Below are 22,582 nucleotides of genomic sequence, written 5' to 3' on the forward strand. Positions count from 1 at the left end.
ATAAATTGCTATTGGCTCGACTTTAAATTTTTTTTAAAAAAATCTGTACCACCAGTTACCTATCACTTTCCCCCAAACCCTGGAAAATCATATTTGCTCCACATGATTCCTCATTTCAATGTTCCACAAATTACTCCGTCAGAAGCCCTAAATAATTCAATTAATTTCATTCAGAAGAAATATCCTCAACATCAATTACATCGTCAAACAAATAGAACGCTCGTTGATCTTCTGCAACATATTGGCTCAAATATGAAACAATATCGCCTGATTGCTCCAATTTCGAAATTATGTCACGAGAAAAAATGTCACTATTCAATGATAAAAATAGTGGAAGCAAATACTTATTGGCACCAGGAATGTTATCTATAATGTAATTGTTCTGTTAGTGTCGACTTCAATGGCAGATGGATTTTTAAAGTTAAAAACCACATCTTCATGATCACCCAACATTCCTGTCAATTTGAATTGATTACTGAATGGCACTTGATTACTTCCGATCATTTTGACCAAATTGGAATGAATGGAACGAGATTTCAAGGAATTGTGAAAAGTCTTGTGAATATCACACATCTTGACTTGACATTCCGAACATTCGTAATGAGCTTGTATTTCTTCATTCCATTCTATGAAATCACAGAGTTTGGAATTTAAAGATTTCACTTGTGCCCAAATTAAGAAATGATGATCAATTCTGACATGTCTTAAAAATCATGATATTACTACTTTTACAGTTTTAAAGTTTTTCAGACAATAGACCACTATAAAAAACTGTAAATATTGGAACGTTTGTCTTTGTTCATTAAAATGTCAACTGTCAAAGATCTTCAACAAAACAAAAAAAACAAAATTGGATCATCATCATCATTCCTTTACTCGATTACCCGAATTAAAGGAACAAACCGTTGCAACCAACAAATTTATTATGGATTGTATTCAACACGTACGTACTCCCATATTCGGAATCATCAATCGATTCATTACGGAATTAACCAATGTAAATCCAGATCTAGTTCAACCATTTATTTCTACTTTCTCATCCATTGATAATATTGATGCTCTATTCACATTATTTGACAAATTTAAAACCATTCAAGTGAATAAGACTTCTATTTTCGGAATATTTCTTCGTAAAATTATTTTAATATTTAATAATTTATTATTTGATGGAGTCAAGACATTATTTGATAATTTGATGAAATACAAATCCAATCAGCCAATGTTACTTTTAAATCAGGATACTATTGAATGTACTTTTCAGTTATTCCCTTTTACTACGGCTACTACTCCTGTTATTGCAAATAGTCGTACAACCACTACTACTACCACCGCTACTACTTGTTCAACAACTCCTCCTCAGAATTCCTTTGGTTCTGATTCTGTTCACTCTGTGAGCAAAATATTTCCAAAATTGTATTATCATAATTATATTCAAAGTTGTAAAGAAATGGATTTTGTGAATGCCAATTTCTTTCTTCATATTTATTATGATTATTTTCAAAATAGATCCTATTCTTCATTGAACAAATCTCTACTCTATTATCATTTTAAATATTACAAACAAGCAACCATTTCCTTAAAAGAGAGTATTAAAATTGCTCAACAAAATAATGAACATGAATCTCTATTATTATCCTTAATCATTTTATACAAAATCAAAATGATTGAATATTTTCATAATGAATCAAAGAATGTGGAATTATTTATTTTACAAGCATTGAAATTTGCACAAACTCAACCCAATCAATCACTCTCTTTTATTTCCTTTTTTATTACTCTCGATTATATTCAATTCAAATTATTAACTGGATTTCATGATGAAGAAATTCGTTTACAATTATATTTATTATTGAAAAAGTGTGAACAGGTATCCTTTCAAGAATTGCAAGAATTCAATCAATTCAATTCTAAAATACCATTATTTCCCAAGTCTCTATTGAATCATGTAAAATTACATTTTTATCGATTCATTGGTGATCGATTGTTGTATCAATGTCATTTGAGATTGTGTGGAAGTAGTAGTATGACAATGACGACGACGACGAGTGGACACTTGAGATCTCCATTCACTGGTCGATTGAAATCACCTCTAAGGTCACCTCTCATTCTGAAATCACCATCCATTCAATCACCTCTAAGGTCACCATCCATCTCATCAAATACCACAAATACCAACACCTCCTCCTCTTTACAATCACCCTCCTCCTCGAAATCTTGTTCATCATCTCTTCAATTAGGATTCACAAGAGATTTTTTAGACTTGTATTCAGATTATGAATTATTATCTTCAAAATCAATTCCAAATTCAGATCATACATGTTATAGAATCATCATTGCGCATTTCATTCAATTACAAGATCGTGAAAATGTGAATCTTCTAATGAATCAATTTAGAAATATGATTGATCCATCATTGACTATTGATCAATGTGATTTATTATATTTAGAGTCACTCATAGCCTATTACATGGATGAAAATATTCATCAAGCTATCTCTAAATTCATTTCATGTTTCAAATTGGCTGAGAAATTTAATTTTATTCAATTACTGAGTGTATATTTAGAAAATTGTGAATTATTGAAAAATAAGGAAACTTCAACTCTGTTAATGTCTTATCTATTCAAAGCAATTGATTATTGTGAAAAGAATCATTTAGAAACATATAAGAGTCGATGTTTATTATATTTGAATCATCATCCCATGTCCTTCATGTGGTCATGTGATGGGAATGGTCGGCATGGATTGTCTTGTCCAACAACAACGATCATGTCAATGACACCTCCTCCTCCTCCTCCTCCTCCAACAACAACAACAACAACCACTGTCATGACGAGTAGTAGTATTGGTAGTACTACTGCTACAACCACTGCCATGACGAGTACCAATACTACTACTACTCTACCACTTTCAACAGCTAATAGTATTCCAACTAGTGTTGCCATGACTAGTACTACTACAACTACTACTACTGCAACCATATCACCATTATTATCACCACCACTACCAAACAATACAATGAATACTTTACTCACTCATGGTAGTCAAACAGATATTGCCTATTATTATGAAATACTTGGCACAAGGTACAATCATGTGGAATATTTGAAGAAATCATTATCCCTCTATTTGAAATCATTTTGTTTAATTCAGAGTAGATTTTTGTGTTACAAATTGGCTCACTTGACCAAAGATGTCTACTATTGTAAATTGTATTGCAACATTCATAAGGAATTGAGAAAGAGTCATACAAGTGTATTATTGCAGAATGATACACCATTACCATTGGATACTATCATCGATCGATCTGTGGAATACTTCAAAATGACTCTGAAATCAATTCAACAGATTTGATCACCGAGTTGCAATCGAACAACTTGGCACCGAGTTGCTCAGTTGAAAGAGGCTCTCTCATCAGTAGGTGAACACGGAAACTCCCAAAATAAAAAACAACTCAAAAAAAATGTCCCACACCCATTCTTCATCTTCGACTCTAAGACTCGGAAGCAAACCCAAGATTGATCATGACTCGGTAGTAGTCAATCCTGTCATGTCTGCCACTTTGATGGACATGGGATTTTCTAAATTCAAGTCAGGAAGAGCTCTTCAAATGGTAAACAATATTTCCATTGATGCAGCCATTCAATACATTTACGATCATTTTAATGAATTGGATCAAGAAGAATTAATTGCAGGAGCCTCTGATCAGACATCTTCCACCAGTGCTCCTACAACAACCACCACCACCACCACCACCACCACCTTCACCACTCCTTCATCAACCCTCCCCTCATCCACACCCAGCAACACAGAAACACCAACTTCATCATCCCTTGCTGGTATCCCAGTGATACACCACAATCCAAACAAACTCAAAGGAGATACTCTCGAAAACAAGTTAGCCTTTGCAGAGAGAGAACGTTTGAAGGAACAAGAGCGATTGAAAAAAGAAAAATTGGAAGAAAAAAAAAGAATCAAGGCTTTGAAAGAACAAATGAAACGAGAGAAGGAAGAAAAGATGATGAAACAAACAGGAGTGAGTAGTAGTAGTGGTAGTAGTAGTGCTGCTTCGGCTTCTACAAGTGGAAGTAGTTGCAGTTCATCCTCCTCTTCCAATGTGGCTCTCATTCAAGTCCGATTATCTTCAGGCACTACTGAAAAGGTTCAATTGAATGCTGATGATCATTTGGATGCCTTATTTGCTGCAATTTCTAATCAATTAGATCCAAATGAAGCTTACAGTATTTTGACTACATTTCCACGTAAAGAATTCTTTGCAGAAGATTGGAATCAAACAACATTGCGTTCAGCTGGATTAGTACCAAAAGGTTCAGTCATTGTCCAATTGACTAAAAATAAGGGAATGGTAATCAAGGCAACAACTTCCACACCAACTGGATCATTAGCAACAACAGGAGGAGGTAATACTATGAACGACGACGATAGCAGTGATGATGACAATGGCAGTACAACAACAACAACCTCTTCTTATACTTCAAGCAGTCGAGTACTTGGTTCTTCTTCGAACCCAATTCCAGAAGAAAATGCTATCAAAACCATTCTTAATTCAGTTGTGAATTTCAATAAGGATAGTTATACTTTATTGCTATGTGAAAAGCAATGGATTCTTTCCAAGTTAGAATCAGGAACTAGTGATTCTCAACACGTTGTCTATCGACATTTGGGAGATTCTCATTTGGCTGGTTCTTCTCTCAATGAATGTGTCTTGTATTCTGCTCTTGGCCATGTGAGTATGTCATCCAATGGTGAGACCATGGTTGGTACTTGGAGATTTATACATCAACATGGTGGTGGAGTGTGTATTGAAATTACCAGTCAAAATATGGTTCAAGTCATGCACATTGAGTCACTCACGAACGAATGTTTAATTTTGAAGAGAATTGAAAAATAAATTTCTAGAGAAGAACAAAGTGTACTTTCATTGTTATTGCAACAATATGAACTTCAAAGTAAATCACTCAGATCGATCACATGCATCTGATCAAAAGGAACTGGATCAAATTGGAATTCTTCGAGAGCCTGAATGGTGGTGAATATTGAGGAGTCATTAGAAGATGGATTAAGAGTGTTTGTTGTTTTTCTTTTCAAATCAAACCTTTCAAATAATTCCTTAATTCTTTGATTCAAGACATGCTCAAATCCTGAATCTCCCATTTCTGCAACCTTCTCATGAAATTCAGAGTATATTTGAAAGATCAATGGAATCGCACATGGATAAGGATAAATATCACTCGCCATTAAATAAATACAAATTTTTGTGTGTGTTTGAATGTAGCAATAACAGATGGATTGCATAGAGGGAATGGTTACAGCAAATATCACATCATTTGGAGTAAGAGAGATTGTAAAAGGAGAGGTGTCATCGCTTGTATTCACACTCGCTTGTTCACAAAAGGTATCCACATTCATATTTTTGGTAATTAATTTCACATAATATTCACAGAGAAGGGCAAAATAATGATCATGTTCTCTCTTCCTATGAAAATAGGAATACATGGTTTGTATTTTCCAAGGTTTGCTATGACTCATTTTATGAATGTTCACAAATTTCAAATGAGTCATCTTTTTAAATAGAAATTCACAAATAAATGCAAATTTCAATTGTTTTTTTGGATGTAAAATCAATGAGAGTACATAACGACACTCTTCATCATGACATTGTAAATCATCATCATCATGACATTGTAAATCATACATGAATTTTTCATGATGATGATCAAGAACATGCTGAATCATGTTTCGAGAAATGTTTGCACTTTTCATTGCATTCGAATGAATCATCATCCTCGAATGACGAATATTCTTCTTGTTTGTTCTCAACATGATTCTTGCCAATAGCTTCTCCCATAGTGCATCACTATTGGCAATTCTTTTCCATTGTCGACACACCAAACATAGAGTGGTACAAATTTCATGAATATTTAAATATTCAAATATAGAATGATACAACAAGTGGTTGTTGTTAAAAAACAAAGTGGTGGTTTTACCAATAGGATCACGACGCATTGTTGTTGTCATTGAAAATGGTTGTATCATCATTTAATATATTCAAAGTGAGTCATCACTAGTCGTATTTAGACATCATTCGGAGAATTCATGATACAATTAAAAGTACAATGAGAACAGAGAATACATTTTTTTTAGAGGTGGAACTTTAAATTTGGAATCTGAAGAAGAAGGAATGAATGGATGACCTATTGATGATGACGATGAAGACAATGGATCGAGGAACTATTCGTCTCCAGTGTTCACTTTGAATCTCAATATTCTCTGCGTACTGAAAGATCACATTGATTAATAGGTGTAAGTGCATGGTTGTATTAAAGGTCACAAATTTCATTGTCATTTCCATTAAAAAAATTATCCTAATATGGTGTTTCAAAGGTCAGAAGGAAAAAGGACTGTATTGTTTTGCAGGAATGACTTTAGTGCAGCGTATGTATGGATCAGTACTGTTCCGTATCTGATAAACAATGGTCTTGAAATTAAGCTCATCAAACCGTTGCCAAAACTTTCTTGCTTCCTTTGCTTTGTCTAATTCATTTCTTGAAGAGGATTGAAATTTGTTGCAAGAAGCCCAATAACAAAATGTCTTCAATAACGCTTCACAATCATATTTTGTTTTGTAAGATTTGAAACTACGGGGATAAAAAATACATTCTAAATATTCATCTGCGCAAAATGAAACTGTTCCGGCAAACTGTGTCAATTCGTCAGCTTTACAAGCAAAACCCCAATCAATAAATATTAATTTTCCGTCATTTCCATTCTTATAATTTTTGAGAGTATTCAAAGTTTGATATTCGTTTTCAAACATCTATAATCAAACGTTTTACATATTTTAGCAACCCTTCCATCAGGTACTTCAAAAACCAAAGAAGTATAACCTTCGGAAAGGAAGTTAAATTGATTGCTGTTGATGGATAAAACCCCAATACCATCCATCTTGTCAATGGAAGTGTTAAGTAATGAATAAAGTGTTTGAATACCAAGAGTTACCATATTATTGGTGGGTGCGAAATCTATCGGTTTTGAATGTTGAAAAGTAACAATATCATCATTGATCTCAGCTTTTAGGAATATAATTGATGTGTAATTTTTCAAGTAATACTGATCATATAATAATCACATTAAATATTTATTGCTATTCCTATTTAAGCTTGGGGTTAGTAATGCATTTTATTATTACAAATACTATGCGAGAGAAATATTGGAAATAACCAGCAAAATAAATTTTCAAAAAATTATGATTTTCCTTCGTGAGAAGGTTAGTATATTGAAATAATAGTTCAACTCATCCTCTATTTCACGATTTAGATAGTGTTATTAATTGGATTGAACATGGAATAGGAAACAAATATTGTCTCTATTGTTTTAATCCTAAAGGTATTCGGGTAAGAAAGGACTATTGTCAATGAGATGTGATATAGTGTTGAAAAGAAAGAAAATGACATAACAAGTTGTAAAAGATTCAATAGGTAGCAATATTTATCATATTAATGGGAGAATAATGATAGATATTGATTATCTCATGTTTGAAAATATCTTTTCTCTTGGTTTTGTTGCTGCTTGTCTTCGTAATTATCATGTGATTATGATACTTTGTGAAAGTTTACTGTTATGTTGTTTGTGAATATAGATTAGAGTTGATTTGTTGTCAAAGTTTTAATAATTTTCGAATGTGTGATATTATGGGAAATGTATGGATTTGTAATAGTTTCTATTTTGTCATTTACGATAACTTTGTTCAAAATTGCTTTGGATGGAATTAATATTTCCGTAATTAATAGGTTTATCTTTGTTAAATAAAGTGGGTATTGATGTCCTCAAGATCATAGAAAGGCAGTGATGTTTTCTTTTTCGGTGACTTCTTTTCATCTCTTTAACTTGATCATTAAACATGTCTGAAAGGTGAATGAAAATAATTGGCTAAGTCATTTCATCTTCAGTGATTCTATGAATACGTTGTGCAACAACAATAAATGATGGATGATGATTTAATTACAACTCAATCTAGTATTACTACTTGTCTGGAAATCAATCCATGAATGAACTTCAGAATCAGCAGTTTCTTGTTGTCAGATCATTGAACCTCAAATGGAGAGAAATTCCAAACAAATATTCATGACAGTTTTGGCGCTCAAAATTACAATTCAACTAAAAAATGTCTCTCCAACCTCCCCCATCAAAAGCGACTGCTCATCAAGTCACCTCGGAAACATCTTCTTTAAAGATTAAATCTTTGTCAGATGCTCTCATTAGGGAATATTTAAATAAGATGGGATTCAAAGAGACACTGAAAATGTTTGATAAGGAGAATGTAAGTAGTAGTACTTGAGATCTCATCATGAGCTGACACATGTTCATCGTGTATTGAGCCAAGAGATGAGCATAGTATTAGCAGTCGGAAAGTGTTATCATCTTCATTGAATTTACATCCCACAACAGTGATGATTTCTAATAGTAGTAGCAATAGTGGTAGTAATAATATTGAAATAAGTAGAACTAGTTCTTCTTCTTTCATTGAACAATTAATTATGGAGAGAGTACATTCAAGGAATCATCCCATTTGTAAAAGTAATATACATTCAACTCATGATGATGATGATCATGGTGCACCACAAGACATGATCTCATCTCGTCGACCTTGTTCCAACAAACGTAATGATGCATTCAATTTTGGTAATAATGGCAGAGGTGTTGATCATAAGGATGGAACTCTGAATTCCACCACTTTCAACACTACTACCAATTCACCACTACCCAAACAGCTGAATGACAAACAATTATCCACTACAGCAACATCAAATACAGTCAATCTTGACATTCAGCTTGAAGATGTGGATGACACTAGCATGATGGATTCAACAAGTGTTAAAACCATGAGTAATGGTGGTAATGGTAGTAATAGTAATGGTGGTAATAGTATTGCTGTTAAAACCACATCCAAGATCATTCAACCATCATCATCATCGACGACTTTGAATGATCCATCCAAGAAGAAACAACAACAACTCTCTAAATATTCCTATCAACACATTTCTAATGAGGATTTAAAAAAGTTGAAAAAGTTACTCATTGGTAGTTCTTCAAAATCCTCCTCACTTCCATCTTCATGGATTCAACAAGGAATCTATTTCTATCATCATGAGTCCTCTGATGATGATATATTCAAATATGGTATTGTTCAGAATGAAGGAGGTCCATGTGGAGTATTGGCAGTCATTCAATCATTCATTATTAGAAATTATTATTTCAAGAAGACTCAGAGTCATTCAGAACAATATTCAAAGTTCACTAATGACATGTTCATGATGAATCAATTACATCTATTGGTTGACTCTCTCTATGACTTGTTTGTCCATTGTGTGGTTCGGTCAAGAAGTCTTTCTACTGCCACCACCACCACCACCACTGCTACTACCACCAGTAACACTACCACCACTCGAACCACTCGAACCACTGCCACTCGAACCACTCAATCGATCAACGCCTCTACCACATCATGCTTCAAAATGGTTAAATTTCAAGTTCATGATCCTCTCCATGATTCCTTTGAAAAGTATTCCATTTCTTATTGTACTTTGAATGGTCTTGATCAAGTCTATGAATATTTAGAGAATCTTGTCATTCCTAATGTCAATCCATTCTCATCATTCTATTTAAATCCAAATGGTACTGGTCTAATTTCATATCTATGTTCCATTCTATTCTCAATAGGATTAGATGAATGCATTCAACAAATGTCCAATGCACTTAATTCTAGTTTCATTGTTGAATTTGGATATTGTTCACAAGAATTGGTGAATTTACTCCTCATCGGATATGCAACCAGTTATGTTCATGATGATGATGATTCGAGTGATCATTCATTGATTGAGATGAACAAGGAATTGATCAATTCTAAAACTTGTCCCATTGGTTTTTTAACGATATTGGAATATTATGATCATGTTCGAGTTGGAAATTGTTTAAAACATCCTACATTCCCAATATGGGTGGTAGATTTTGAGAGTCACTACAGTGTTCTATTTGAAAAAGAACCTAATGAATTATATTATTATGATCAATTCATGAAACAGGAAGGTGATATTCATTTAAGTTTGAAATTACATCAAAACAACAGTGCCATTGTCACCACCACTGATTCAACAAACAATGATATTCCTCTTGAAAATGTCATTCGTACAAGATGGAAGAATTGTTCAATCGATTGGAATGGAACAGAGCCATTATTGTAACTATGAAGTGTTGTTCGTTTTGAATGGAGGAATTGAGTGGTGCATGATCTATCCATAAAATCTTTTTGATTTTGTAATTTCTTTGGAACAAGATGGACAATTCACACAGTGATCACTCGAATCATTCAATAATGCATTTTCAATGCAATAATAACAGAATCGATGTTTACAGACACCATCATGACTCACATAGGGTATTAGAATAGGATTAGCATTACAAAATGGACATTCTTGATTCGAGTAGTAAGAATTATTGATTTGAGATTGGTCAGAATGGTCACTGTCGATTTGAGATTGATTCCTATTGGTAGTAGTAGTAGTAGTAGTATGGGTGGTAGTAGTAGGATGATGATGGAAGGACATCATGTGCTTCGAATAAACCATCTCTTTCATTCTCATCCAATCCCATACTCGATTCAAAAATGTCCATAATTTTTTAAAATTAATTAATGGAGCAATAAATAAGATGGTTTCTGCTAATCCATTCCATATCAATTCTGTATTCATGTAATCAAATGATAATTGTCTATTAGAATATGTGTGCATCATCGTATGGGAATTTGATAACATCATCATGTTGAATATAATGAAGTGATGAAAAATAATTTGAAAAAAAGTATCGCATGATGAATATAAAAAAAAGAGAAGTATCATTTGATAAAAATCATTTACATGATGTGATCACTATTACTATTCACACACCTACCTAATCATAAATCTTGTTGCATATACCTTTCTCCAATGAAATATTCGATCAATGAGAGATTTATATTTTCCTTGATAGAGAAATATGATAAAATTAATAAATTCTAATGTTTTGTAATAATATTCAAATTTCTTTAAATATTCAATATTTAAATATTGACTTTTGCCTATTCTTTCATACAAATATGGAATACCAATAGATGCAATACCATATAAATACTTGGAGAGAATATTTGGGTCTTTCATTTCAGTATTTGAATATTTTAAATTTTGAATTCGATCTCCAAATGTTTGATTATTATCATAAATAGAATATTTATAGATGAATATTCTAATGAATAACATAATTTCAGGTTCATAGTATTCACACATTCTAAAATGTTTAAATACTCTTTTCACATAATTTAATAAATAATTTTCAATTTCTAAATCTAATCGATCCGAATCTAATTGATTGACTTTGAGAATTTTAATGACAGATAAAGTAGAATTAGAGGAGGAAGAAGAGGAAGAATTTGATTCACTTGTTACATTGACTGTCATTGTATTTAAATAGTCGTGATCATCATGGTCATTGATTTGGTCATTGATGTAGTGATGATGATGATGAGGAGGAGAATTTTGATTTCGAATGTGAGTTGTAGTACTAGTAGTATTATTTGTACTAGTAGTATTATTTGTACTAGTAGTATTATTTGTACTAGTAGTATTATTTGTACTAGTAGTATTATTTGTACTAGTAGTATTATTTGTACTAGTAGTATTATTTGTACTAGTAGTATTATTTGTATTACTACTGTTCATCATGTCATTGGAAGAAGGAGTAGGTTCAGTATTACTACTGTTCATCATGATGATGCCATTGGGAAGAGATGTTTCCAAGTTATTGTCTTGGTGATGATGATGATGAGAATTTTCAAGAGTGTGATTGGATGGTGGTGGTTGTTGAAGGTTATCATCCTGGTGGTGGTGGTGGTGGTGGTGGTGAGGAAGCAAGGTTGAAGGGTGCGACATTTTTTGTGTACTAGGTAGTTCCGCTCTCTTTGGAATGGGTCTTGGGAATTCCAAAAAGGATGTTGTGGTGAGGTGAGGACGATAATTTTCAATAGAAATAGAGACTTTCATAAGATAATAAATGCTTCCTCTCTCTCTCTCTCTGAAATTTTGTCTGAATCGAAATACCACACTCTGAATTCACTTCGAACAATAATTTTAAAAAAAAATGCAACCCAACAACAACAACACCAATATTGGTGGAGGTACAAACACTACTACCAATCCCAACCATGCATTCGCTCAAATGATGCAACAAATACAAACCATGAATAGTCGAGGTGGTGGTGGTGTCTCGAGTGGTGGTGGTGGTGGTCCAACCACTCTTCTTCCGAATCCAAATATGGCACAATTAATTCAAGCGATGGGTACTTCGGGTGGTGGTGGTACAAGTGGTGGTGTCTCGAGTGGTGGTGGTATGGATCCCTCTATGGCAGCAGCTGCAATGGTCAATAATATGGCTGCATTGGCATCTGCTCGTGCCATCAATCCAGCAGTATTGGCAAGGAGTGGATTGATGGGAATACCACCCACCCATCATCCTATGGGGGTCATGCCCATCCATCCAACAACAACAACAACAACGAATACGACCAATCCAGCAAGTACAACTAATACTTTACATGTTCCGAATACAACCAACAATACCAACAATACAACAACCATCAACAACAACTCTACCCATCAAAACAACAACACTTCTTCACACTCCTCCTCTTCCAACACCACCACCACCACCAACACTACTACTACTACCACCACTACTAACACTCGAAACCAATGGCATGATTCAGTGAGTAAAGCCACTCGTCAAACACTGTTCAATAAGATTGCAGAATTTAAACATAATCGAGTGCATCCTACCATCGATGATAAATCCGAAGAACAACGATATATTCTCACTCATGTGAGTCGTGAATGGAAAGGTTCTTCCACGAAAGAACAATTTGCAAAAAGTATTGCTCTGTGGTTAAGCAAAGAAGGATCAAAAACAAGTATTGATCAAATGGAAAAGACTTTATTAGATATATTGAATAAGAATCAACCACACACAGCCATGTCCATCATGATGATGGATTCATCGAGTGGAAGCAGCGCAACAACTACTGGTCAAAGTGGTGGTGGTGGTGGTGGCAATACTACGATATTACCTCCCACTGGTACTGGTACTACTACAAAGGATAATTCTCTATTCAACATGATGGCCACAGCAGCTACTTCTATTGGAAATAATACTGGAAATATTCCCAATATGACTAATCCAGTACTTTCCAGTAGTAGCAGTAGTGGTGGTGGTGGTGGTGGTGTCAATAATGGAGGCGGTAAATCAAATCTTACGACTGCTGTGCCTCCAAACACAACAAGTGGTACGACTCAAACCTCTTCTTCTTCAACAACAACAACAACAACAACCAATAATCGATTATTCTCTGATCTTACTTCTGAACAAAAACAACAATACATGCAAATTGTTGAATATTTAAAACCACACATTCAAACCCTAACCAATATTGTTCAACCCTTACAAAAACAAATTGCAACACTTCGAAGAGCAGCAGAAGAACATAAACTTACTCCTGAAGTTAGAAAAGATTTTGAAAAGAAATCCATGTATTTGAGAGAATTACTTAATATTCTTTCAATGATTAAGGATGAACAAGGATCGAAAAAGAAATTGGATACTCTCAAAGAACAATCCTTAATCAGTGCAAGACAAATTCGAGATTTAATTGATGCAAAAGTACATGCCTCATCAGAGAGAGGTGCAGGAGGTATTGCTGTCGTACCACCACCACCTCCAACAACAACAAGTGCTGTTGGTACATTGAACACTACCACTAGTACGACCAACAACAACAACAACACGACTACATCTGCTGCTGCTGTGGTTGTAGGAGGTGTTACTGCTGGAACGAGTGGTTCAACCAGCACCACCACCAACACTTTGACCTCCTCTTCATCCATACCATCATCATCATCTCAACACAGCAATACAAGTACGACCATTGTCTTACCATCGAGTTCATCATCCACAACTGGAAGTACCAATACTACCAATACTACCAACACCACTCTTACCAACACTCACACTGGAAGTACTACCATCACCAACACTGCTACCTTCACTTCACATACTAAAAATCTTGATTTAATGTTGGTTCAATTTTTAAAAGAGAAAACAACAGAAGTATCGACCATTGATTGTTGTAAAAAGTTACATGAAGCAAGTATTAATCCTCTCAATGAAGATGCATTCTTCACAAGTATTAGTGACATGATGAAAAAGAATGAATTAACAACACTCAAGAAGAGAAAATTATCTTCACAAACCATTCCAATGACAAATTCGAACAAGAAGAGAATGCAACCTACTGACATTTTACAAAGATCATTACAATCTCTTAATTTGAAACAAATTAATGGAATTTCAGTCAAGTACAAATTGAATGTACAACATTTAGAGGATGCAAGATTTCAAATTAATTTTGTTGTGACACCTGAAGAGAAGGGAGTTCTAACTTTACCAAATTTATCAGTTTGTGTGATTGTTAATCATAATGACATTCTTCCATATTCTATTTCATTTAGAAATAATTATCCTAATGACAAGAATAATGTCTTTGTAAATATCAGAAAAGCATTTAACAGCTTATTAATTGAAAAGACTACAAGTTTTATCGATCAATCCACAACCATGAGTGTACAAAACAATACTTATTCTATTCAAAGATGTAATTTATCATTATCATTTATTCTCAATAGCTGGATTTTAGCCATCAATCAAGTGATTAATCAAGAATTAATGGAATAAAGATTGATTTTTGCAGGATGGTTAGTCCCACAGTATGCAGTGTTCTGTTGGTTGTTGTGGTGGTGGTGGTGGTGGCATGAGAGAGAGAGGCAGTAGTAGTGCATGCAGTGTTCTGTTTGAAAGTGAATTCAAACATTTCTTCTTCTTCTCCTATTGGAAATTCAACATGCGATTTTTTTACTTGATCATCATGAGTTGCATGAGAAATGGTCGTGTGAGAGTGAGTGAATTGGAGAGAGATAAAGCATTCAAGAATCGATACAAGGTATAGTGATTGTAAGTATATCGATTAGTGTTGGTGTTTGGCAAATTGGCATTTCCTTCTACACCAACAAATGCATTGGATGATTGATATCCAAACAAACAAACATTATTCATCACTGCATCAATGTCATGGTGTTTCTCAACCATTAATTCTTCAATAATTTCATACTCTCCTGAAATGGGTATGGTGTGAATAATTGAGATACTTGAAACCATGGGTGTCATGACAGTGGTAGTAGTTGTTGTACTTGCCATGATCATGTTGGATGAAGTCATCGTAGTAGTAGTTGCTGTTGCTACATTTGTTCCCAATGCAATTCCATTATTATTATTATTATTGGTGATACTATTTGTGCCACCATGACTACTACCACCACCACTCTGACTACTACTACCACCACCATTATCAATCGTAGTAGTAGTAGTGGTCACAACATTCATTGATCCATGTGAGGATCTTCCCAAAAATATTACAAAATCCACGGATTGGGATTTTCGATTAATTTGCAAATATTTCAATTCCAATTCATTGGCAGAGAATACTTGTTGAATACTCTGTGACATTTCACTTAATAATGAAATTGATTTGGTATAAATAATTAATTGTTCAATCATGTTATCAAATAAATAAGAAGATACTAATTTGGAAAGTAATGGTAAATCTGTTGTTGGATTGGTGTTATCAATAAGTGTTAATTTGGTTAATCTTCTTGAATATCTTTTAACACATTCAATGAGTGATGAAAGTGTATATCCATTTCTACTATATTTAAATATCACATGATTGACATAAATACCAATATTTCCTAAAATAGAATATCCTAAGGTTTCATTTCGATCATCAATATAGACAGTAGAGAGTTTGTTTAATTTCTCAAAAGATGATTTCAATAAATTAGTATCATTGAAATTATCAGAATATGGTCCATTTTGAGAATAGAAATCAATTCTCTTAATATTTAAATGATTATTTAAAAATAAATGTAAATGATCAATATTAGAGATGGTCAAGTGATAGAGTTTGCTTGAAGAATGGATGATCGAATTCTTGTAAATGATTCGATTTAAAATGTTATAATTATTCTTATCTAATAGAGTTAAATGATGAACAAGATGAGTGAATGAAATGGAAGGTGTTGATGTGGTGGTGATTGTCATTGGTTTGGTTGTTATCATTGATGATGTGGATGATGTGGATGATAGAATATAATCATCATGATGAACCAGATGAGATGTCGTGGTGGTGTTAGTGGTGGTGTTGAATGTGGTGGTGGGTAGTGTTGTTGTTGATGAAGTGATGGTCAGAGTGGTGGTAGTGTTGTTGTTGATGGTTGTTGATGGTGAAGTGGTGGTGGGTAGTGTTGATGATAGGATAGAGGATTCTTGTTGTTGAGATTCACAAGGTGCTATTGAAAGATTCAAAGAAGTAGTTGAAGAACTTGGAATGAACAATTCACTTTCCTTCTTCTCAGTATAGGTGGAAAGAATGACATGATTCCATGTTCCTTTGTTCTTTCCTCTTGAAATGGTCAATGAATGGTTCAATACTTGTAGATATTGACATAATTGTTCTTCACTTTCATAATAATTAATATCTAAATAGATTAATCGAGTAGAGGAATGATTTAAATGTGACAAGACACGTTTCAAATGATCTAATAATAATTTTTCATTCTTCACTCTTCTCAAATCAATCCAAAAATGGAATTCTCTGGAACAAGTTACATGTGTATCATCAGCACTGTCACTTTCACTCTTCCTTTCCTTTCTCTCGAGATTACCATCCTTCATAGATAAATTCCTATCCATATTCACATTCCTATCCTTCATAGACAAATTCCTATTCACATTCCTATTCATACCCTTCTTCTCTTCATCATCATTTGAATTCACATTACTCATATTCACAACATTACCCATATTCACAACATTACTCAAATGATCTTGTTTCAATGAAAATAAAACTCCATTTAAAAAATCTTCATCCATTAATTCATATTCTGTCACTCGAATGATATTCATCATCATTGAATAACCATAAGCAGCATGATAAAATCCATAAATATACTTGTTATTCTTATAAGATTCTAATTGTTTTAATATTCGATTGGATCGGATTGGAATATGATGTTCTTGAACGAGTTGTGAAATATTATAAGGTAACAATAAAGTTTCTTTCACTTTTTTCAAATATGGTAATGCTGTGAATAGACTCACATAGGGATCAATGAGTGCTTTTCTTTTAATATGAAAATGACACATTGTAAATCCAATGAATAGAGCCATTGAATCTAAATGTAATGTGAAATTTGATAAATCTACAAGTTGAATTCTTTTAAAGTGAATATAATCATTTCGTAATTTCTCAACCATTTCAATGAATAATTCACAAGATTCATATAAATTTTCAAAACGAGTTGTTGTGGAGTGACTCAACATCGAAGAAGGAGTAGTAATTGTTGTTGTTGTTGTGGAGTGACTCAACATCGAAGAAAAAGATGGAATGGAAGGTAAAGGTGGAATGGAATTTGAAGTAATGAGAGATTTCAAATATAATAATTGATCATAACAATAGAAAATGAGAGAGATTTCACTCAATTCCAAACACGTGTCATGAAATTTGTTGGATGAAGAAAAGTGATGATTCAATAATGAAGGCAACACTCGTTCACGACTATCACCACTACCACTACTACCACCACTACCACTACTACCACTACTACTTTCCATCAATAGATGGTTGTTGTTGGTGATGGTGATGGATGAGGCAATAGTAGTAGTAGTAGATCGATAGAGTATTGGAAATATTTGTTGTAACATGGGAGTGTACAGTGTACAACATGGGAGTGGTGAGAAGGATGAGGAGGAGGGTAGTGCTTGTGGTGTTTGCTCATTCGATCGGATGGAACTGTTGTGGTGTTGGTGATGGTGTTGGTGATGATGATTGGAACAAGATTCATGAATCATCATCATCATGGTCTTGTAGAATATGGAAGCATGAACCACATCGAGAAAGGATGAAATGTATCCACAAACTTCAACAGGAAGAGTGTTGAGAAGATTCATAATGATTGGTGTTTTGACGTTCGGAAAAAGAAGAAGGAACAGAATTCTGAGGATCAAAATGAGAGAGAGGTTTGTGGTGGTGATGTTTAAAGATTTTTTTGCACTAAGAGTGAATTATTTTCAAAAAAAAAATGTCCATTCCTCTTCATCAAGTAGGACTAGGGGCCACTACTGATGCTGTTCCTCCTCATTCAGAGCCATCATCATCTTCCTATAAGCAACATATTAATCTCTATTCTCTCTCTATTCTTACAAAACAAAAAGTAATCCTTGGAGATTTGGATGTATCGGCTCTTCATCATGTCATTGATCCAGGACATATTCATGCGAATCGTCTAGCCTCATCTTACTCTTCTCTTTATTTCATTAATCATAAAAAGCTTTATAAAATTAATTATGAATTACCAAAGAGTGAGAATATTCTTTGGAGACCAACAAAGAACACTAAATTACCTTATCCAATTCCATTAGCAGATATTAATATTCAAGTTATTTATGATGCTGGAAAGAGTGATTTTCAAGATATTGAAATTCATAAGAATAGAATTGGTGTGTGTGATGATATGGGAAATGTTTATATCTTTGACAATCAACATGATGACAACCATGACGATGATGACACTCAAGACAAGACTCATTCAAAGAAAAAAAGAAAAATTGATGAATCATCCATCATTCAACTATCGTATGACTCTCCTTCATCATCAGAAATGCATATTCGTGGACATTCAAGCGTTAAATTTCATCCAACCGATGATTCTATTATTATTCGAAGCAAATTCGAGAATAAGAATGTGACTATTTATGATGTGAATAGAAATAGTGCTATTTTCAATATTCATACCATGCAAAATCCAACCAAATTAAAACCATTCATCATTGAACAATCCAATACACCACTGTTAGCAATTGGTGAATACAATAATGTATCTATTTGGGATTTTAGAAGTAATAAGGTGGTGAATCGATTGACAAGAACAAGAGGAATTGTTTATGACATGGAAGTGACAAGTAGTGGCAGCAATGGTAAACACAAATCATCTAATTTATTAGGAGTAGTTGGAAGTGATCGAACCGTTTATGTTTATGACACATTGAAATGGTCTCCAATTCACAAATGGCAAAATTGTTTGAAATATGCTCCATCTTATTTATCATTTTCTAATGTGAATAAGGAATTGTGTTATGTGGCTGGATTTGATAATAGTGAATTCAAATGTGGTAATTTTGTGGATCAAAAACAACAACGACATGGAAGAGGACATGGACTCTATGCTGATCATCGATGGATTGGAATGACAAAACCTTTGAATGCTTTTAGTAGTGGTGATGGTAGTGGTGGTAGTGATGGTCAAAGTGAATTCAATTCAATGATGACGACGACGGCCAATGACACCATTGTGGGAATGAGTATGAATGGCACATTGTATGTCATTGAACATCCTTACAAAATGGCACCAATGAGTGGTTTGCAGCAATCGGATCATGATGATGACTTGACCGATCGAGAGGCTATAAGAGATGATGACCTTATGGATGATTAACAATTTTATTATTGCCATCTCTAAAAACCAAGTAAAATAATAATAATAATAGCATACGCCTTGATCAACAATTTCATCGCTAGTACTCGAACGCATTCAAGGATCTTTGGAAAGTCTCAAAGTCTAGTTCCTTACTGCCAGAACAAACGGAACCAGTACTGGCGTTACCTGTCAAAAAAAAAACCGACATCTCCAACACCTCTGCAGCCAATTTCGCTGGTGCATCTGCCGTTGTCATCCTATTCGTCGACGTTACACAACAACAACAAGTTGACATCATCATCATGTCCGAAAACACCAACAACACCACTCCTTCCACTACTACTACTACTGTGGATACCAACTCAAGTTCCTCTTCCTCCTCTCGAAGAAGAAGAAAACAACAACCAAGTGCCCACCACTCACCACAGACACCTCAACCGTGGTCTGAACAAGCACCACAAGCACCACAGACACCACAGACCTTTCTCGATATTCCCACAAGCACCACCACCACCACTCCTTCCTCACCTCAACAACAACAAGGCTCTTATGTCTCATCACCCTCTTCTTCGGTCGTCTCTTCCCCATCATCTTCTTCACTCCGTACCAATTCACTCTTTGAAGAACAACACATTGACATTCCAAAACTCTGTGAAAGACTTGTACAAAATGATCCTCTCTTGACTACAGTGGATTTGAGTGGACAAATTCTCTCTGTGAATGATGTGGCTCTTCTTTTGGATGCTCTTCTCAAAAATCATTTTGTACAAACTTTGGATTTGACACAATGTGGAATTAATGATCAGTCTGCATCATTTATTGGTGATTTTATTGGAATGAATCATCAAAGTATTCGAAATATCTATCTCGATGGAAATCCATTTTGTGATGATGGTGTAAATTCTCTATTGGATGGTTTAGAACAAAATGTTTATATTACAGATATGACTGTCAATGAAAATGTCATTGCACAAGAATTTATCGATGAAATGGAAAAGTATTTGGAACGTAATGCTCAAGAGTAAAGTCTCTCAATACTATTAATGATAGTACTAATAGTAGATATTTTAATGATTGTAATGATGATAATAAACCTTCTTGGTGATGGACTTTCCCGCCAAAACACATTCAAATTGAAAAAAATATTTAAATTCACTTTCTCCGATCATTATCATCATCATCGGAACAAATGGTTTTTAGACTTGTCAAATCAAAATATGACTCCTTTATGGATTATCTTGATGAATTACATTTCAAAATCATTTACTTTTTTGATGAAGATATTTACAACTACATTTCTGAAACAAAATTATACATTCTATTTATTCTTGTACCAAATATTCTACTAATTATTTGCACTCTCGGATTTATTCCATCATCTTTGGCCCATTACATTTACCTCCTTCTATGTATATACAGTATTTATAATACAGCTACTTTCTTTAGTAGAAGTAGATTTTATCAAATATATGATGACTCACCAGAATTGGATGAAATATATGAAGGATCTTATGATGATTCGAATGAAAAATATTTCCAAGGAAACTTTTTCAGTGGAAGACCACGTGCAAGAACACCCAATCTAACAAGATCCATTCATCCTAGATTTACTGAAAAGTATCATGAAGAACATCGTAAACATGGCGTTTTTATGAGATTTGTTTTATTAATTGTGAATATTATTGAGGGTGTCTTTCACTTTTTTACTTTTGGATTTTTGAGAAATGATAACTTGCGATTAAGAGGAAAACGAAGAGTTTCAAGAAAAGTTAATGACAAGAAACCAAAAAGAAAAACATTTTCTGAAAGAAAAGAAGAAGAAGAAAAGAATAATCGACCAGCTAATATGACAACCTATTACGATGATGTTACGGAATCAAACATGAATCGAAGATCTTCTTCTCTGAATGGAAAAAAGTATATTTATGAAGTTGAAATGTGGGATTATTCTCAATATGACAGAGCATTGATCACTTATTTTTCACCCATTCAAGTGTTTGCCATGTATTTCATTTACTACTTGTACTCTCATCACGCTTATTCTCTTTCAGTGTTGTACACAAAGATCATGATGACTATTTTCATTTATTTACAATCTGTATTTATTGATAGAATTATGATTGCTTTTGAAAGAAGAGAATCTGATAAGCAAATTATTTATAGTCAAACCTATAGAGAAGAAGTTGATTTTAACAACAAGTTGAATGCGAAAAGAAGAGAGGCCATTAGAAATTATAATGAGCAACTTTTACATAGTGGTATTACACTTCCAACTCTTGAACCTGTGCATTTTGCAAATGCTGCCTATTCAGGACTTGGCTATAGTGAGGAGGAGGAGGTTGATGACATTCATATGAACAATCCATTAGTAACATCATCATCACCCCCAAGAAATTCATACACATCACATGAACACAATATGAGAACAAGTCACCATCAGGATTTTTTAGAACCAAAGGAACAACAAAATACTCTCAACTTGGTGACCAAGAGGTCAAACAGAAAGATGAATCGACAATCCGAAGAAATTGAAGTAATAGAACAACAACCTCCTCAAGCATCCATTTCTCAACCACCGCCCATCACTTCTTCAAGAACTATGGAAGAACCTCAGAAAAGTGGATGGTTATCAGGCTTATGGAATTCCATTTTCCCATCCCGCAAACAGAAGCAAGAAGCACAAGAACAACAAAGTGTATCACGAAGTATTCAAAGAACTCAAACACAACCAAAAGATGAAGAAGAGGATGAACGAAGAGATGCCAAGCGAAAACAACCAAGTGCCAAACAACCTTCAGAGAGTGAAAGAGCAGAAGAAAAAAAGCGAAAAGAAAGTGTCAGCAACCCATTCCAGCAGCACCGAAAGAAACCAAAACAATAAACAAAACTCGAATTT

General features: G+C 34.0%; 10 protein-coding genes across 10 annotated transcripts; 7 read left to right on the forward strand and 3 right to left on the reverse strand.

Annotated features, from left to right (window-relative positions):
* Nucleotides 1-925: 925 nt before the first annotated feature.
* FDP41_000464 (uncharacterized protein) lies at nucleotides 926-3,352 on the forward strand (the record flags this gene model as incomplete). Its single annotated transcript, XM_044708076.1, has 1 exon — nucleotides 926-3,352. One exon carries the CDS (start codon nucleotides 926-928, stop codon nucleotides 3,350-3,352), a length of 2,427 nt encoding a protein of 808 aa, XP_044569278.1.
* Nucleotides 3,353-3,461: 109 nt separating this feature from the next.
* FDP41_000465 (uncharacterized protein) lies at nucleotides 3,462-4,910 on the forward strand (the record flags this gene model as incomplete). The annotated part of the gene is made up of 1 exon (XM_044708087.1): nucleotides 3,462-4,910. The coding sequence occupies one exon, from the start codon at nucleotides 3,462-3,464 to the stop codon at nucleotides 4,908-4,910; it is 1,449 nt and encodes a 482-aa protein (XP_044569279.1).
* A 53-nt stretch (nucleotides 4,911-4,963) lies between these two features.
* FDP41_000466 (uncharacterized protein) lies at nucleotides 4,964-6,037 on the reverse strand (the record flags this gene model as incomplete). Its single annotated transcript, XM_044708098.1, has 1 exon — nucleotides 4,964-6,037. One exon carries the CDS (start codon nucleotides 6,035-6,037, stop codon nucleotides 4,964-4,966), a length of 1,074 nt encoding a protein of 357 aa, XP_044569280.1.
* Nucleotides 6,038-8,183: 2,146 nt separating this feature from the next.
* On the forward strand, nucleotides 8,184-10,260 carry FDP41_000467 (uncharacterized protein; the record flags this gene model as incomplete). The annotated part of the gene is made up of 2 exons (XM_044708109.1): nucleotides 8,184-8,339; nucleotides 8,398-10,260. The coding sequence occupies 2 exons, from the start codon at nucleotides 8,184-8,186 to the stop codon at nucleotides 10,258-10,260; spliced, it is 2,019 nt and encodes a 672-aa protein (XP_044569281.1).
* Nucleotides 10,261-10,308: 48 nt separating this feature from the next.
* Nucleotides 10,309-11,979, reverse strand: FDP41_000468 (Peroxin 2 (Pex2), putative; the record flags this gene model as incomplete). Its single annotated transcript, XM_044708120.1, has 2 exons — nucleotides 10,309-10,786; nucleotides 10,967-11,979. The coding sequence occupies 2 exons, from the start codon at nucleotides 11,977-11,979 to the stop codon at nucleotides 10,309-10,311; spliced, it is 1,491 nt and encodes a 496-aa protein (XP_044569282.1).
* A 208-nt stretch (nucleotides 11,980-12,187) lies between these two features.
* FDP41_000469 (uncharacterized protein) lies at nucleotides 12,188-14,830 on the forward strand (the record flags this gene model as incomplete). Its single annotated transcript, XM_044708130.1, has 1 exon — nucleotides 12,188-14,830. One exon carries the CDS (start codon nucleotides 12,188-12,190, stop codon nucleotides 14,828-14,830), a length of 2,643 nt encoding a protein of 880 aa, XP_044569283.1.
* A 177-nt stretch (nucleotides 14,831-15,007) lies between these two features.
* FDP41_000470 (uncharacterized protein) lies at nucleotides 15,008-18,160 on the reverse strand (the record flags this gene model as incomplete). Its single annotated transcript, XM_044708142.1, has 1 exon — nucleotides 15,008-18,160. One exon carries the CDS (start codon nucleotides 18,158-18,160, stop codon nucleotides 15,008-15,010), a length of 3,153 nt encoding a protein of 1,050 aa, XP_044569284.1.
* Nucleotides 18,161-18,291: 131 nt separating this feature from the next.
* FDP41_000471 (uncharacterized protein) lies at nucleotides 18,292-19,704 on the forward strand (the record flags this gene model as incomplete). The annotated part of the gene is made up of 1 exon (XM_044708153.1): nucleotides 18,292-19,704. One exon carries the CDS (start codon nucleotides 18,292-18,294, stop codon nucleotides 19,702-19,704), a length of 1,413 nt encoding a protein of 470 aa, XP_044569285.1.
* Nucleotides 19,705-19,988: 284 nt separating this feature from the next.
* FDP41_000472 (uncharacterized protein) lies at nucleotides 19,989-20,711 on the forward strand (the record flags this gene model as incomplete). Its single annotated transcript, XM_044708164.1, has 1 exon — nucleotides 19,989-20,711. One exon carries the CDS (start codon nucleotides 19,989-19,991, stop codon nucleotides 20,709-20,711), a length of 723 nt encoding a protein of 240 aa, XP_044569286.1.
* A 164-nt stretch (nucleotides 20,712-20,875) lies between these two features.
* Nucleotides 20,876-22,567, forward strand: FDP41_000473 (uncharacterized protein; the record flags this gene model as incomplete). Its single annotated transcript, XM_044708175.1, has 1 exon — nucleotides 20,876-22,567. One exon carries the CDS (start codon nucleotides 20,876-20,878, stop codon nucleotides 22,565-22,567), a length of 1,692 nt encoding a protein of 563 aa, XP_044569287.1.
* Between the last annotated feature and the right edge of the window lie 15 nt (nucleotides 22,568-22,582).

The sequence above is a fragment of the Naegleria fowleri genome (assembly GCF_008403515.1).
Source record: "Naegleria fowleri strain ATCC 30894 chromosome Unknown tig2, whole genome shotgun sequence".
Taxonomy (NCBI): domain Eukaryota; phylum Heterolobosea; class Eutetramitea; order Acrasida; family Naegleriidae; genus Naegleria; species Naegleria fowleri.